Source organism: Hemicordylus capensis, chromosome 2 (assembly GCF_027244095.1).
Source record: "Hemicordylus capensis ecotype Gifberg chromosome 2, rHemCap1.1.pri, whole genome shotgun sequence".
NCBI classification, from domain to species: domain Eukaryota; kingdom Metazoa; phylum Chordata; class Lepidosauria; order Squamata; family Cordylidae; genus Hemicordylus; species Hemicordylus capensis.
Window position 1 is genome coordinate 198,688,657 of NC_069658.1, and position 17,404 is coordinate 198,706,060.

The 17,404-nt window shown below is 46.7% G+C and overlaps 1 protein-coding gene across 8 annotated transcripts in view; it reads left to right on the forward strand.

Moving 5' to 3' along the window:
- Positions 1-17,404, forward strand: part of ITGB7 (integrin subunit beta 7) — a 56,780-nt gene that overhangs the window by 23,935 nt on the left and 15,441 nt on the right. For 7 of the 8 annotated variants that reach the window (XM_053292860.1, XM_053292861.1, XM_053292862.1 and 4 more), the window contains exons 2-3: positions 7,233-7,314; positions 9,861-9,934. In XM_053292860.1, the coding sequence (XP_053148835.1) occupies positions 7,284-7,314; positions 9,861-9,934 (105 nt within the window). In that variant the 5' untranslated portion in view covers positions 7,233-7,283. Of the gene's footprint in view, positions 1-2,197; positions 2,275-7,232; positions 7,315-9,860; positions 9,935-17,404 lie in introns of those variants that run through there. The other variant, XM_053292856.1, reaches the window with a different exon arrangement.

Consider the following 17,404-nt stretch of genomic DNA (forward strand, 5'->3'; position numbering starts at 1 on the left):
GACTGATTGGTTGAGCCCTAGAATTCACCAGCCTGTCAGTGAAGACAGGGGTTCATTTCCTGTTAACTCTTTAGAGGATAGGGAGGCTGGTCACTACAATATCATTGACATCATTTGATCTTTTGTTACATTCAGATCATGCATGCTGTATATCTCAAGTGCATCATGCATACTTCAGTTTGAATCCTGCTTTTTTTGCCTTACTCCTGTGACTGTATTAATATCAGTGGCTGATGGCCAGACTAAGTTACACATAACTAGGCTCGCTGAAACTAATGGTACAAGTTAGTTGTAACTAAATTTCTCAAATGGTGTCAAATTTCTTGGGTGAAATTACCTTGGAGCTTATACAACAAGTTCCGGATTCTCCCCCTGCCACACACACAAATGTACAGTTGTGATTTGGTGCCTTGCAATTTATCCATCAGCTGTTTCTTTCTCTCTTTTTAATGAGGTAGAATTCATAAACATGGAATGGATGGAAATAAACATGCATGGAAATATTTAAAGCTTAAATGCAACTGTGCTTTGTGGCAGTGCTTACATGCCATTGAGCTGGATAGAATGTTAGCCTGGTCCACACATGCATGCATGCCACCTGATTGCTTTGTCTTTGATAACTGAGAACTGAAAATGTGGGCTGGCTCCATTGAAAAGCATTGCAGCATCTGAGGTGCTCTGGAAGTTCCATCTCTTCTGGGATCACCCATTTGTACACAGGTCGTCACTAGATGTTGTAATGATCATCAAGTCATGAACAGGCACTTGTAAACCAGCCCTCTCTGAGAACATTTGACCTCAGAGCTGCTGCCAGTTTTGGGGGGGGGGCTCTGCCCCCACTGTTGTATCAATGGACTCAACAGTGGGAGTATAGCATTATTAGTGAAGGAAGATGGGGACCATTGGCATAGCTGCCAAAGAACACTCCCAAGCTGCTGCTGCTAAGGTAAGACCCCACAAAGGTTTGGGGGCAGCATTCCCTCTAAGTCGAGCACATGTGTGCCCGCTCACAAGTCTTTGGATATCTGTATCTGAAAGCAATCAAAGTGGGAGATGCTCTTATTTTGAAAGGGAGCATATTCCAGAGCCCCGAGGCAGCCGCAGAGAGGCCCAGTCCTGAGTCGCCACCAAATGGCCGGTAGTAGCCATAAACCAGACCTCACTATATTATCTTAATCGGCAGCTGGGGTCATAACAAACAAGGCGCTCTCTGGACCCAAGCCATTGAGGGCGTTATAGGTAATAACCAGCACTTTGGAAACATATTGGCAGCCAGTGCAGTTCTTTTAAAATTTGAGTTATATGGTCCCTTCGGGTTATCCCAGAGACCAGTCTGTCTGCCACATTCTGTACCAGTCGTATTTTCTGGACTACATACCAAGGTGGCCTCACATAGAGTGCATTACAGTTGTAAAGCCTGGGAGGTTACCAGCATATGCGCCACTGTTTAATGATAATTTATATCCAGATCTATTTATGTGTGGATTGTCTGCTGGCCCCAATCTGAGCAGGAGGGCAGTGACCCACACACCACTTGTACCCAGGACTGTAGTGAGGGTACAGGAAAGCACACCCTATGCCATCCTACCCAGATCAGGGCTAGCAGACAATCACTCCTCCCTTCTCCATTTGTAATGTTTGCAGGTGCTGGTCGTGTGGTAGCAAACATGAATTGTCCACTTTGCTAAGCAGGGTCTGCCCTGGGTTGCATTTGAATGGGAGACTTCATGTGTGGGCCCTGTAAGATATTCCCCTTGGGGGATGGAGCCGCTCTGGGAAGAACATTTGCATACTTGCATGTAGAAGGTTCCAGGTTCCCTCCCTGGCATCTCCAAGATAGGGATGAGAGAGAGTCCTGCCTGCAACCTTGGAGAAGCCACTGCCAGTCTGTGTAGATAGACAATACTGAGCTAGATAGACCAATGGTCTGACTCAGTATACGGCAGCTTCCTATGCTTTTAAGGAAACTGAAAGTGGATTCGCAGAGTCCATTGCTTCTTAGGATATGGACTGGCATCTGCTTTGGCCATGCTGTTGTAGATGATCACATGGGTTTTGCAGGTTTTGGAAGTGCTACAAGAACCTGCAAAACACCTTTAACCAGAGATGATGGTAGACTAGAAAAATTAGTGCATATGCCAATGCCACAAGCAGTAATGGTTGTATCATGTGTCTTTCAGGTCTCTAAAAAGAAAAATGGCCACACCTTTTAGCCTTTCTTGCATGGAAGCATCTTCGCACCCGTCGTTGTGTTCTTTTCTGATGTTGCAGCAGGTGTGTACTGACAGCAGTGTGTTGTCTGTAACCACCTATCAACCTCAGGCAGAAAAGTCCCTCTAAAGAGGCTGACACAGCGGAAATCAGCGCAATTTGAGATAGCTGGTTGCTTGCTGCTTCTACTTGTATGCTGGGTTGAGGTAGGGTTTTTCTCAAATCTGTGCCAGACCATGGGTTTTTTAAACTGCCCTAGTCTAGTTAAAATCCACATGCATGCCCCTGTACCATATCATATGTTGAACAGTATAACAGCAGAACATCAAATGGTCATGGGTTGGTTGCAATGCTGTCTTGTCTCAATTCCCCCTTCACCTCATTTATTATTTAAGTAATTTCACTATCACAGTATTGTGTAATGCATCCTGTGTGAATTGTTTTTGCTTCTGTTAAGAACATAAGAAAGGCCTGCTGTGTGAAAACAGCACATAATTAATCTGTTCTGTTCACAGTGGTGTGCACATACAGTACATGTAGGCACACCATTTCCTACGAAGCCCATACCTCCCTGCAATGTTCTCTCTAATTTTTTCCCCATCTGTGTGCGGAATGAGTTTTGTTCTGAGCGGCAGTATCAAGGCAGTGTGTTCATACATGCATTCAGAGTGGGACTTCCCAGGAGAAGGCATAACCTCCCTAAATGCCTGCCTGGAGGCAGTGATGGCTGGATGAGAGGTAACAAGACTGAATCCAGATAAGACGGAGGTCCTTATTGTGCGGGGTCAGAACTCGGGAGATGATCTTGATCTGCCTGTTCTGGATGGGGTCACACTTCCCCAGAAGAAACAGGTACGCAGTCTAGGGGTGCTTCTGGACACAAAAGACTCCCTGGTGTCCCAGGTTGAGGCAGTGGCCAGAGGTGCCTTTTATCAGCTTTGGCTGATATGCCAGCTGCGTCCATTTCTTGAGCTAAATGACCTCAGAACAGTAGTACATCTGCTGGTCACCTCCAGACCTGACTACTGCAATGCACTGTATGTGCGGCTGCCTTTGTATGTAGTCCGGAAACTGCAGTTAGTCCAGAATGTGGCAGCCAGGTTGGTCTCTGGGTCATCTCGGAAAGACCATATCACTCCTATTTTATAAACTCTACACTGGCTGCCGATAAGTTTCTGGGCAAAGTACAAGGTTTTGGTTATAACCTATAAAGCCCTAAACAACTTGGGCCCTGGGTATTTAGGAGAACGTCTCCTTCACTATGAACCACACCGTCCATTGAGATCCTCTGGAGAGGTTTGTCTGCAGTTGCCACCGGCTCATCTGGTGGCTACTCAGGGACAGGCCTTCTCCATTGCTGCCCCAAAGCTTTGGAACACGCTCCCTGTGGAAATAAGAGCCTCCCCATCTCTTACAATTTTTAAAACGGCAGTCAAGACGCATTTGTTCACCCAGGCTTTTACTTAGATACTGTTTTAATTGTGTTTTAATAGTTTTAACTTTTTAATTTTAATTGTTGAAATGTTTTAATCTTTTATTGGTTGTTTTTATTGTTTGTAAACCACCCAGAGAACTTGCGTTTTGGGTGGTATAGAAATGTATTAAATAAATAAAATAAATAATAAAATAAATAAATTCAACCTGGGCGGGATCTAAAATTGACTTAGTGGTCATCAAAAGACATGTGAGCACGCACACACACATGCATGTACGCACACACGCCTTAGAGGGAGCACTGCCTCCCTGGCCTACTTCCAAACACACACAAAATATAAATAATAAACCGAGTTATGAAATCCAGACCTTGTTGTTTGCACACTAGCCCTTTTCCCTAATTGTGCCATCCTTCCTTTGCTTGTTTTTTATGGAGACTGGAGAGTCCAGACTGAGGCCAACATCCAGACCAAGGAAGCACTGGTGCAGCATGAGCTATGGAATCTGGACTATTTTTGTGGATCTCCCCTTCCTTGTGAAGCCTGCTGTGCCCCTCACTAAAGTATGAAACTGAGGGCACACAGCCCTCGGGGACATATTTTGGGGAGTAATGGTGGGCGATCCACAAAAATAGTCCCTTCCCTGTAGCTCATGCTGGACATTAGCTGCACTAATGCTTTCATAATCTGGATATCAGCCAATGTCATTATCGGATTGTTGCAGTCTGGGTTTTCTGCATCAACGTCCTGTGTTTTTTAATGTCTGATTTGTGATGCTTTGTGTTTGTATTAAATTGCATTTGCAGTGTTAGCCTCTCAAATGTGGACAAAGTGCTATTAAAGTTTTTCAGGGCCCCTGTATCTTTAATGAAAAGTGTTCTGTTTACAAGTCCTTCCTCATGGCTGGGGAGATTAGTGATGAATTGGCTTTTAAATTGTTTCTCTTGATTGCCACGCACACGTGCGTGTGTGTGTGTGTGTGTGTGTGAGAGAGAGAGTTTTTGATTTCCTCCTTTAAAAAAAAAGAGTAGAGCTATTTGCTGAAGAAATGGGAATGGAGAGGAGAAATCAGTACTTTAAAGCCTCTCCCCTGCAGGAGGAGTAACTGACATTAGTGCAATTAAGGGAGGCTATTTAAGAGGCAACTGGGAGTTTATTCATCATCAGTTTCTCCACCACAATCAATAGGGAGCAATAGAATGGGCAGGTCCTGCAAACAGGAAACATTTAACATTGGAGAGAACCTTTGCTAAGTGACACTTCCTTGTGAGAAAACATTGCAGAGAAGTCTTAGCCATGAAGGAAGACAGCAGTGAATACTATACTACGGTGCAGGGGTGGGGAACCTTGGCCCTCCTGCAGATGTTGGCCTACAATTCCCATAATCCCTAGCTATTGGCCTCTGTGGCTGGGGATTATGGGAGTTGTAGTCCAAAACCAGCTAGGTGGCCAAGGTTCCCCACCCCTGCTATAGTGGTACCAGTAAGATCGTCACCTTAAGTGGTGCAGCGGAGAAAGGCTTGACTAACAAGCAGAAGGTTGCTGGTTCGAATCCCCGCTGGTATGTTTCCCACACCTATATCAGGCAGCAGTGATACAGGAAGATGCTGAAAGGCATCATCTCATACTGTACGGGAGGAGGCAATGGTAAACCCCTCCTGTATTCTACCAAAGAAAACCACAGGGCTCTGTGGTCACCAGGAGTCGAAATTGACTTGAAGGCACACTTTACCTTTACCAGTAAGACCTGCAGCAAAATACTGCATTTCCCTTACCCTTATGTCCATCTCTAGGATATTATAAACTGTTAAAGGCCCAAGGAGGCAAATTCCTCCCCCTTCTGTCCCCCCCCCCCTCAACATTTTGTGGCTCCTGAAGTTCACTGAGCATGCTCAGTTTACGTTTGATTGTGGGGGTGGGTGGGTTTGGGGGAGGGGTATCCATCAATGCTTTGCATTAGAATTGGCCCTATTTTGCTCCCAGTCTGATAAGTGCTGAGTTCACTGTTTAGAAGACAGGGGACCATCTTCTTGATGCATTTTTCTATGTAAACCGCTTTGAGAACTTTGGTTGACGAGTGGTATATAAATATTATAGTAGTAGTAGTGTAGCATAGAAGCCTCTTAATTGTGTCTCCTGGTGTATCCTCCAGCCAAAGAGTGTGTAGACTGCCCAGAGACTGAAGTTTGGAGTGGTCTACAAATTCGCGCGAGAGAAATAAATAGTATGATCTAAAGGCACATGACATAGCCACCTGGCTGATGCTAAGTAGGACTGGGTCTGATCAATGCCTGGATGGAAGATTTCCTCGAAAACCCTTGAACACAGTTTTGAGTTCCAGACACCCTGAGTTCCGCAGATGAAAGGCAGGATATACATGAGAGATACAAATTCATCCTGTGCACCTCCTCTAAAAATGTAGGCCGTGGCTTGCTCGCTTTCCAAGGTATTTGCAAAGCTGAGGCAGATGGTTTCATTGCTTCTATTATTATTGGGTTATTATTCAAAGGAAGAGAGGAGTTATGCTGCGACAATGGGTTTTGTAACTTTGTAGTGTTCCTTGTTGCTTTATCTGTCTGGAGCTTAATTTGAATCAAATTAACCAAATTCTGGGTTTATAGAGTTGGCCCCAGAAACGGTTCCTCAGACCTGGAACATGGGAAGCAACAACTTAAACATTGCCTCTGAACGTGTGCAGAGTGCAGTTCTCCAGTTACTGCAGCTCTTGCCACCTGCAACTTTGCCTAGCAGTCAGAGTTTTTAGGTCAGAGAAGCCTTTCCTTCAAGGTAGGTTGATCTCCAGTTCCTCTTTCTTGAGAAATCAGATGCTGCACACTCCAGGAATGCTTTGACGGGTAATTTTTGGGTTAGGTTTTCTTAACTTTCACATCCTTTGAGTAAAATCATGAGAGAGGAGGATTTCGTGACATTTGCAGCCCTTTGTCTCTTAACGAAGAGGGCCTAAAATGACTAAGTCACATACTCTGCTTGTTTCAGAAGCATGTTTTTACTCACGTTACCTTTGCAGCCTTTCCCACAGAAATACAGATGTCTTGAAATAACATTGCGAATAGATGTACTGCAGAACGTCATAACATTTCCAAAGCATCAAATTTAGATGGATACGTGCATGTTTGCAATCTGCATTGCCCTGATAGCTGGCACACACACAAATGCTACCCTTGGTAAGCTAAGAGCAGGGACGCACAGACACTTTCATAGCCAGGATAAAAATTCTGTTCCAGGGCAACATGCCTAGCTGCTCTTGGGGGCACAAGGCCAGACTTTGAGCCTCTTGAGTGGTAGTACTTGTGCCATGTGCCGGTGTTAACATGTGGGTTGTTACAACATAGAGGAGAGGCATTTTAAAATGGTACATGTGTTCTAGCCAAGGAAATTCTTGCCTTCATATTGCAAATGGATTTAAGGTCATCGGTGAAAATGCTCCGGCGTGTATGTGAGCTAAGAAAACTGGGCAACCAAGCTTGGTTCTGACAATAATCCTTGTCTCCGTCCCTTTTGGGGGTTGTGGTGGGAACAGAATTCCACCAGTTCAATGGCCCTAACCATTTCCCCCTTGCATTCCAGGCTGCCCTGCCCACGACCCCAAGACTGTGTCTCCTGCTCCTGCTCTTAGGAATGGGATGTGGAGAGAAGACCCCAGATATGGGTAAGGCGGAGAATTGGTGTCTGGGTGTGGAGATGGGCATCAGAATGTTGTAGGCTGCACTCTGAACCCTATATTGCTTTTTGTTCAAGGAAAACCTCTGTAACCTAGTCAGTTAACGTATCTAGCTATGGGTCTTGATAATTATCATTGTGGCATATCTGTGTGACATATGCTAAAAACAAGGAAGGAAAGGGTGGGAATGTGGGAAGCAGCACCCTCTACTCTGCACTGGCAGGAGGACCCCACTTGGAATACTGTGTCCAATTCTGGGTCCTGCATTATAAGGAGGACTTTGGTTGGCTTGGGTTCAGAGGAGGGCAACCAAAATGGTTAGGGGAAGGAAAGGGAATTCCTATGAGGAATGGTTGAAGGGGCTGGGTATGTTTAGCCTAGAGAAGAGAAGACTGAGGAGATATGATAGCTGTCTTCACATATCTGAGGGGCAGTCACCTAGGAAGAGGGACGGACTTGTTTTCTGTGGCTCCTGGAAGCAAAACTAGAACCAATGAGTTGCAATCATAAGGAAGCAGATTCAGCCTAGATGTCAGGAGGAATTTCCTCACTGCAAAGGCTGTTTACCAAACTGTCATACTTTGGACACATTATGCAAAGACCCAGCGCCCTTGAGAAGTCCCTAATGCTGGGAAATGTTGAAGAAAAGAGAAGAAGAGGACGACCAGCAGCAAGGTGGATGGACTCGGTTGCGACAATGATGAATGCACCACTGAGAGACCTTAAAAGCCAAGTTAAAGACAGATCATCCTGGAGAGAATCTGTCAATGTGGTCGCTAAGAGTTGACACTGACTTGATGTACTTAATCAATCAGTCGGTCAGTCAATCAATCAAAGGCTGTTTGATAGTGGAACAGCCAGCCTTGCACAGCGGTGTTCTCTCCTTGGCTGGGGTTTTTGAAATGGAGGCTGGACAACCATCTGTTGTAGCCGATTCCTGCACTAAGCACTGGAAGACCTCCAAGGTCCCTTCCAACACTTGACATTCTGTGAGGGAATTTGGTTGGAGGATGACCTGGCCTCCTGAGCTGCCAGCAATGTGCCCAGAACATTTATTCTGCTGTGCCGGGCAAATAAATTGGGCTGTGTTCCTAGAGGCCCTATTCCAAGATAGGTCTCTGCTCCGAAGCCTAACATCATGGGACCTCAATGTGCAGATGCCATGGCTGAAGCAGACAGGGGATGGGGTGTGGAATTCTTAAGCAAATTCTCCTAACCTGTTCAAATAGATATACTATTTCAAATGGCATATCTTTCTCCTTTTTTCTTCCTCATTGCATATTTGGCTTTTTCATCCAGCAGTTAGTAATGCTGGATTTAGAAGGAAGAGGGAATGAGTAGATCCACTGAATTTGGCAAGTTACTGCTTAACATGATGGCCTCAAGATTACTCAACAGACTTAAAAAATTAAACAACGCCGCCGCTCTACAATGCATGTGTATAAGTGCTCATGCATGTACAATGACACTTGGGTGGCATTATTCATATGCTTGCCCTACCATGGGCAGAGGAGCAGGTTGGGGAGCACAGAAGGTGGGGAGGGCAAGTATTCTAGGGAGGAATGTCTTGGTGTCTCAGGCATAACTAAACCAGGAAGCTTTTCACACAGGGCTTTTAAAGCCCTTTAACTCGCATCTCATCGGCCAGATTTACCCCAAAGTCCCTGCAAGTTATTGGGGAGCAGTTAACACACAATTCATGTTTTTCACTGCACATTAGAGTGTAGCCCGATCAGTGTACCCTCTAGCAGGGATTCTCATATGTTGACTACAACTACCATAATCCCCAACCAAAGGCCACTGTAGCTAGGCATGCTGAGAGTTATAGTGGATAACATCTGGGCATCCCTGTTAGAGGGAACCGTGAGCCTGATTTATATCTGGGGTAAAAAAAATCCACTATTTGCATTGGTTTTTTGGTACAACTTCAAGTTCACAGTAAAGCCTCCCAGTAAACCCGTGGTAAAGCCTGCTGTGTGTAAAAGAAATCCCTGGTGCCAGACATCTGTGATCAGGAGATATCGCTCTCTTGCTCTCTCGCTCTCTCGCTCTCAGCTAAAAGCTGTTGTTTGGGGTGGTGGGATGAATTGGATTGGGGCCATGCCACTGGAGGAGGGGTGGTTTTACCCTTTCTCTCCAGTGTCATCATCTGGATCTAAATTGCTTCCCTGCACAAGCTGCCATTTGCTGCACAGGGGAAGTCATACAGGCACCTATGTGGATTGCATCCTAATCTGCCACCTAAGGCAGTGGCTTGTGGTAGAGCCCCACCCTCATGGGAAAACCACCCTTCCTTCTAACTGGAAGGTTCCATTAGGAGGTTCCCCTCCGCAAGCCCATTGCAATATGGTTAGAAATGGAAGTGGTCTCGGTGAAGTCTTAAAATATGGAAAGGATGAAGGTGCCTCCTGTGCTCAGGAAAGGAGAAAACTGGGGCAAGGAAGAAAAGCCGGAGGGCGGGGAAGAGAGAGGATGCAGGTGGGACTCTGGGATCAGCGTGACACAGAATCTGCCTCCGCATGCTTCTTCTGCAGGTTCCTGCCAGCCTCATCCTTCCTGCCATGAGTGCATTCAGTCCCACCCCAGCTGTGCCTGGTGCAAGCAATTGGTGAGTGCTTAGTCTTCTGGAGCTCTTTCATTGATCAGTCTTTCCTCCCAACCCCGATTCCAACATCTCCTCTGGGAATTCCCTGAAGCTTTTTCCTTAGGACTGGTATCCAGAGTGCACTTATTTTTAAGGGGAGGCATGTGTGGTCAGGGCTCAAAGCTCCCCATATGTGGCTCTATCTGTGGTTCCTTAGTGGTGAGGGAAAGGCACCCTGTGCATGTCCAAAAGGCCCTCATTTCTCCAGACTGCTGACAGGTGTCTACGAAACAAAATATTTCTGAGATTGTCGTGTGCAGCTGGACCTGTTTGCTTGAGGCATCTGGAGACTGCTGGCTCCCTGGGCACCTTTCTGCATGGCTTACCTCCTCCTTGCAGGGGTGTAGCAAGCTTCCCTGGGGCCTGCAGATAAAGAGCAAGAAGGGGGCCCCTATCGTCTGTGCAAAACATGCACGCCCCAGCACCCCAAACCATGCCCCTGCGCCTGACAGCAGACACAAGGGGGTCGGGCAACTTGCTTGTCTCTCCCTCCTCTCCACCATGATGTCCAGAGATGGTATATCCAAGGGCACTTTACAAAACAGCGCTTCCATTCCGGAGGGAGGAGGGAAACGCAGCCCTCACCAAGCGGTTGCCAGTGGAGCCAACGCTTTGTGTCCTCCAAACAGAAAGAGGACTTTCTATTGGGGACAGCTTCTGGTAGCCCCCCTCCCTCCCCGCCGCTGAAGAGAAAGGGAGTGGATGCATGTTCATGTTCTCCGGGCTCTAATTGTCCAGCTCTGATGTGAGAAATATTGGTGGGGCGGCAGGCAGCAGCAGGGCAGTGGTGGTGTGCCCCCCCCCCAGATCACTGGGAGCTCTGCAGGAGGCCTCTGCTTATAGGCCCCTTGTGGGACCCCTGACCCCCTGGGCCTAGGGACATCTGCCCTCCCTTGTCCAATGGACCCTACGCCTATGCCTCCTTGCTTATGGTACAACTGTGAAATGTATTGGATATTTTGAATGGGTGTTTGGTTTGGACTCGATCCTTTGGTTGCTCTTGACCTCTGATTCCATTATGCTTCTAGCCAGCATAATTGGGAACATAGGAAACTCCTTATACCATTGGTCCCTCTAGCTCAGTATTGCCTACACCAGGGATTCTCAGTGTTGGGTCCCCAGATGTTATTGGACTTCAGCTCCCATAATCCCCTACTAAAGGCCACTGGGGCTGGGGATTATGGGAGTTGAAGTCCAATAATATCTGGGGACCCAACGTTGAGAATCTCTGGTCTGCACTGCCTGGCAGCTACTCTGCAAGGGTTTGGGCAAGAGTCTTTCCCAACCTTCTCTGGAGGTAACAGGGATTGAGCCACTGAGCTCTGGCTGTCGTGTTCCAGGTCTCCTAGGGCAGTCTGCACATCCTCTTCATGAGCACTAGGAGTCTGGCACAGCCTCGCTTGGGTTCATACTTGTGTTGGCTATTGTGGAGAGAAACACAAGAAACACACACCAAATTCCTTTTTGCATTTATTTAGAAGAGATTTTAAAAAGTGTCTAATAAAAAGCAATTAGGATGATGATTATAATCAGCCAGCTCACAGCCCAGCTACCCAGAACCAGTATGGGGGAAATTTTAAAAAGCAGGTGGTGGGGGAGAGGGATGAGACCCCCTTCTGAGTGGTCTTTTTGCACTTAAAACAGAAGAGAGAAGGGAGGGAATCAAGCAGGAAGAAAAAGTGAGCATGGCCCCATCCCCTAATTAACTTGTGCCCTTGGTCAGGGGTTCCTAACCTTGGATCTCCAGATGTTGTTAGATTAAAACTCCCATCATCCACAAAGGCTATTTTGTCTTGGGATGATGAGAGTTGTAGTCCAGTAATACCTGGGAACCCAAAGTTGGGAACCCTTGCACTTGGCCAACACAGAGGCTTCCCCTGAAAGCATTAGCATCAGCAGATGGAAAGCTACCAACCTGTCCTCTGTTTCACCTTTTGCCCTTTCACTCTAGTTTCTCGCACCAACTTTCTCTCAATGTGTGTAAAAAGATCATGTATTGAGTCACCACCAAGTGTCTATGGCAGCAGCTGCCCATCCTCAATACTGTGGAAAGTTCAAGGTTACTGAAGCCTGGCCTTTGAGGGTGCTTGTGCGCTAAACCTTTGTGTCTGTCTTCAGACTTGGCATTTTCTTGCTCGGCTCTAGAAATTTACATCCGTGAGGCTTGAGCCATGATGGGAATAGGGAACAAGACTGGAGAGAACAACAGTGAGATCTCTCTCTTTTGGGAGCCCGGGCACAGGAAGTGGAAACCACCCTGCTTCTTGGTCCTTCCCCACCCTCTCCCACTAGCTATGGCAGACCTTCCCACCTCTGTCCTAACACAGTCAAATGTGATCCCCCTGAAGCCGTCTACTACACATACATTGGCATGTTTCAAACAGTCATGAATTTGCCTTCAAATTGAGAATGCCCATCTCCTACTCCCTTTCTCTAAAGGACTCCTGAACCTTTAACATCTGCCTGACAAGCATAAGTTCAATGGATAAAGTATTCCTTACCATTGTACCTTCATGCCTGGGGAGAACTGTATCTTTCTGTTGAGTTTCTGAACATGGCTGAAACCATTAAAACCATTTTTGGGGAGAGGGTGGCGACTCTGCTCTAAACAACGTAGTTAAAAAATAATGTGTTTAAGGTGGGGTGTGGCCCCGCCTCCTTTGAGCAGCAAATCAAGAGTGGTCACTGGGCTAGGAGGGGTGGTACGAATAGACAAACCATTCTCTTAAAGGTTAGTGTTTCCATGACACTCTTTTCTCTTTAACCATGTCTAGTTATCACCGCCGGTGATCATGCCCCTTCTTTACAAACATGCAGATTATTAGGAAAGTACCTCTGAACAGTCACCTTAAGTGGTGCAGTGGGGAAATGCTTAACAAGCAGAAGGTTGCTGGTTTGAATCCCCACTGGTACTATATTGGGCAGCAGTAATATAGGAAGATGCTGAAAGGCATTATTTCATACTGCGTGGGAGGAGGCAATGGTAAACCCCTCTTATATTCCATCCAAGAAAACCACAGGGTTCTGTGGGTGCCAGGAGTCGAAACTGATTTGACGTCACACTTTATCTTTACCTCTGAACATGTACAGAATGTATTTTACACTTTTATGTACCTAGTTCACATGATCATTATTTGGCTACGGCAAACATCCTACAAGTTTGGGACTTGTGCACACTCCTGTTTTTTGTTTGTGTGCTTGTAAAAAGCAAGGTGGGAGGCGGATAAAGTGATTGTGTATAATGCTCACACTGAGTAGGAGGGCTTTGCCTCCTACCTTGTTAATGAGCTGGGCACAAATGCTGGGCAGAATGGAGCCCTCCTACCCAGTGTGAGCCTTCTATATGACCACTCCCCCCCACTTCCTACCTTGCTTTTTACAAGCACACAATCACAAAGCAGGAGTGCACACAGCTTCTGAATTTGGGTAGAATGCTTGTTCTACCCTGTTGCTGGTTGTGAGAACCACCAGCCTACAGATTTGCAAAGCAGGGTTTCCTATTAGAGTAGATGTCAGAGCTCCTACATCGACCTGAGTCTTGGCGTGTCTATTCAGAAACATAGGAACATAGGAAACTGCCATATACTGAGTCAGACCATTGGTCTATCTAGCTCAGTATTGTCTTCACAGACTGGCAGTGGCTTCTCCAAGGTTGCAGGCAGGAATCTCTCTCAGCCCTATCTTGGAGAAGCTGCCAGGGAGGGAACTTGAAACCTTCTGCTCTTCCCAGAGCAGCTTCATCCCCTGAGGGGAATATCTTGCAGTGCTCACACATCAAGTCTCCCATTCATATGCAACCAGGGCAGACCCTGCTTAGCTCTGGGGACAAGACATGCTTGCTACCACAAGAACAGCTCTCCTCAGCACAACACATTCTGAGAATGCAGTCCAAATTTATAGGGAAAGGTTAAATGTTTATGGTGGTAATGCCATATCACCACTTATGACAGTGCTCTGTACTTGACTTTCTCCACTCACTCAGAAGGGCCACTGTGCCACTTCCCCACTGGAACAAGATAGGCTTTTTGGCCTAGTTCCATGAGGTAATCAGTTGTCCTGTCTGCCCAGTGGCCATGAAGCTCCAATAATATCCCTCTGCTGGCATCCCTATTAAAATGGCAGGCTGTTGAGTGTCATCTGGGCAACAACTCCATGCCTTCCCTCAGGAAACCTCTACCATAATTCTCTGGATCAGTTATTCCATTTGCTTCTGTCTCCGGCCCTCCCAGAACCATAAAGTGGTCCTCTGCTCCCAGCAAAACCTTCTTTATGTGTACAAATAAACACAAATCATCTGTCAAGGGTGAGCATGGCTGCTGTGGCAGGAAAATTTCCCAGGTGCTATCCTACCCACAGGGGAGAGAGTAGTTCACCACATCCTGACCAGATGCTTGAGTTGAGGCAGGGTTTTACTTTCTTGAGCTGTAAGCAAGAATACGACCTGTTACTTTCATAAGTACATTGTCTTGTAAGAATGAAATTTGAAAAACACACACGCATACATCTGTATCTATAGAATTGTGTGGTACTAAAACTCCCTAATGGATCCTTCGGGTATTTTTAGACTAAGCATCCACCTTATGTTAGAGGTTGTTGATTTTTTACCCACAATAGGTAAAACAGCAGAGCACTAAGGAATGAGCACACACTCCAGTTACAGAGTAGGTAGCAGAGGATGGCTTGGATATTGCAGCTATTTAGAGAAAACACATGGAGATCCTTGTATGACTAAACACTAAATATTTATTGGTTAAATAGATAGGAAAGACCTATCTCTAATCTAAAGGACTACATAGTGGAAAGGTAAGGAGAGAGAGAGAGAGAGATGTTTCCATCTGCTCTCTAGGAGGAAAGGAAGGCTTGTGACTCATCACAGGAAGTGCTGCAGAGTCAGTTCAGGGGTCATAGAGTAGGGACAGATAGGGAGACCCTGACTCACTGTCTCTACTCCCAATGCCCCTAGTGGTCATTAGGACAGTTGGTGCAAAAGGTCAATGCACTGGAAGTTCACCTCCAACACGTTATTGAAGGAATTTGTTTACTGCAGGGTCAAGAGATGTTATCTGCATGACACACACAGGAAATGTATGGCTGCGGCCAACCTGCATCCCCTCCCCCACACCTCTCTCCTTTGCGGAAAATAAACCTGTAATATGATATTTTCACATTCAGAGTTTCTCTGCTCTTCTCCAGTTCATTGGCTGCTACTTTCAGGGCAGGGGAATGATGAATCTTGGGTATGTTTTGCAAGCTGTTACTGAGGAGAAACAGGTTGGTGATGCCTACATGTCCTTTACAATGTGTAGTTAAGCTCTTGGAGGGCCAGTTCAGACAAAAGCCGACCACAACATGCAATCAGGATGGGGTTGTGCCAAGAGTGTGTCTGCCCTGGAGGGAGTGTCCCTGTCCCTGGAGGGAGTCCTGATGTGCCTGGGGCATCCTTTAATTACATGGCAGTCGGGGGGCGGGGAGAGACATTCCTCTGCACACACTCCCAAACCTCTGTTTAAACAATGTTTTGGAGTGTGTGTAGAGGGGCGATTCGGATAAACATTCCCCTCATGTGATTAAAGGATGTCCCAACAGCACATCTGGGCATCCTCCAGCGACATCAGGACAGATATATTCGTGGCTCCAATAACCTGCTGCTCTTCTTCTGGAGAAGAGCAGTGAAAGACTCTGAATGTGAAAATATCATTCTACATGTTTCTTTTAGCAAATGTTTCAGGAGAGAAATGTGGGGGAGGGGATGCCCGCCCGCAGCCTTTCTACACATTTTCCAGAACAAAATGGTAGCATTCTGGACTATGCCACTTCAAACTGCAGATGTCTTAGGGCTTCTTCTAATGCTACATTTGCAGTCGGGAATTAGCTTTCTTTCCTTTCCTTCCCCTGAGCTGCTGTAGTAACTTGAAAAAATGTGCACCTCTTGGGAGGAACCCACACTGCGGTTTCTCTCCACACCACTGTTTCCTCAGTTTTGGGGAGGTACAGTGCTGGTGTGTGCGTGCAGGAGGAGGTACAGTGTTGGCTTCTCCCTTGTGCCCAGGGGCTTCTCATGTCACCTCAGCTGTGTCATAGCAGCTCTCATGCCATATACTTAACTTGAGAAGGAGCCCTCATGAATGCATTTCAGATACTGAATACACTGATCTCGGCCCACCTCAGGGAAGTGAGAGAGAGAGAGAGAGAGAGAGAGAGAGAGAGTGTGTGCACTTGCACCCAAAGAGGGTTCAGGAACCTGCCAGGCTTAGGTAGCAATGGAAACCCACCCACTCCGCTTGATCTTGAGAATGGAACCAGTTACCTGAGGGAATGGTGGGCAGTTCCTTGCTGGAGGTCTTCCCTCAGAGGCTAGACAGCAATATCTTTGGGAGAGTGCACTAGCTCTGGGATTTCTGCATTAAGCAGGGGGTTGGACTCGGTGGCCTGTAAGATCCCCTCCAACTCTGTGAGCCCATTCCGCAGACAATCCCATCTGTGTTGCTGGGCGGCCAGATCAGCCGCTCAGACGATTGCTGGCTTCTGCTGGTAGCAGGGAAGTCTGGGGGCTGGGAGGCCTTCAGAGTTTCCATACTGCACTGCATGAGTGCACGGAGCATAATGGGGAGCTTCCCGATGCTGGTCAGGAGCCTATGTGTATAGGTGCCACGCAAAGCCAACACGAGCATTTAGCCTAGTTGGGGGGTGTCCTCACACCCAAAATCTGGGCTAAGTGGTGGGCTCCCCAGCAGGCTTACTGCCACACTGCCGCCAGGCACCATGCAGCTTCCAGCAGTACATACGCGCACTGAAAACTGCACATGCGCACCGAAAACTGGGCTGGGCTTACTTTCTTTTCTTATAATTCTATGTGTGTGCTGGTTTTTAGAGAGAAAAACCCGTTTTTGGAAAAATGTGATTTTGTAACTTGAATGACTTCTGCATTTGAAGTAAGTTACTATGCATTTGTTTATATTTTGTAATGTAGCCTGCTTCTGCTGGCCATGGTGGTGTGTGACAGAGAAGAAGCCATGCAGAAGCTCCAGCTCCTCCCAGCCATTGTAATTTCTGGTTATCTCCTCACTGCCTTCTGCCATTTTATCCAGCCTTCTCTCTCAAGCTTCAATGCAAAACCCATACAAGAAACTTCTCTGTGTGTTTGGTTGTGTGTGTGTGTGTGTGTGTGTTTTAATGAAAGCTAATGCCTTCAGAATGCTGAATTGTGTGTGAGATACCAAATTGGTAGAGTTGTTCTCTTTTAACAAGGCAAGTCACATCCAGGGGCTTTCAGTAGTCCACTCCCAGTTGTCATGTTTCTTTTTGATCCAGCATGTAGTGACCAAGATGCTGGGTAACTCAGGTTGAGAGGCCAGGAAAAGATGATAGACCCTGTTCACACAATGATGAACAGGGTAGGACAAACATCCTACCCTAGTCTGGGAGCTGTGCATG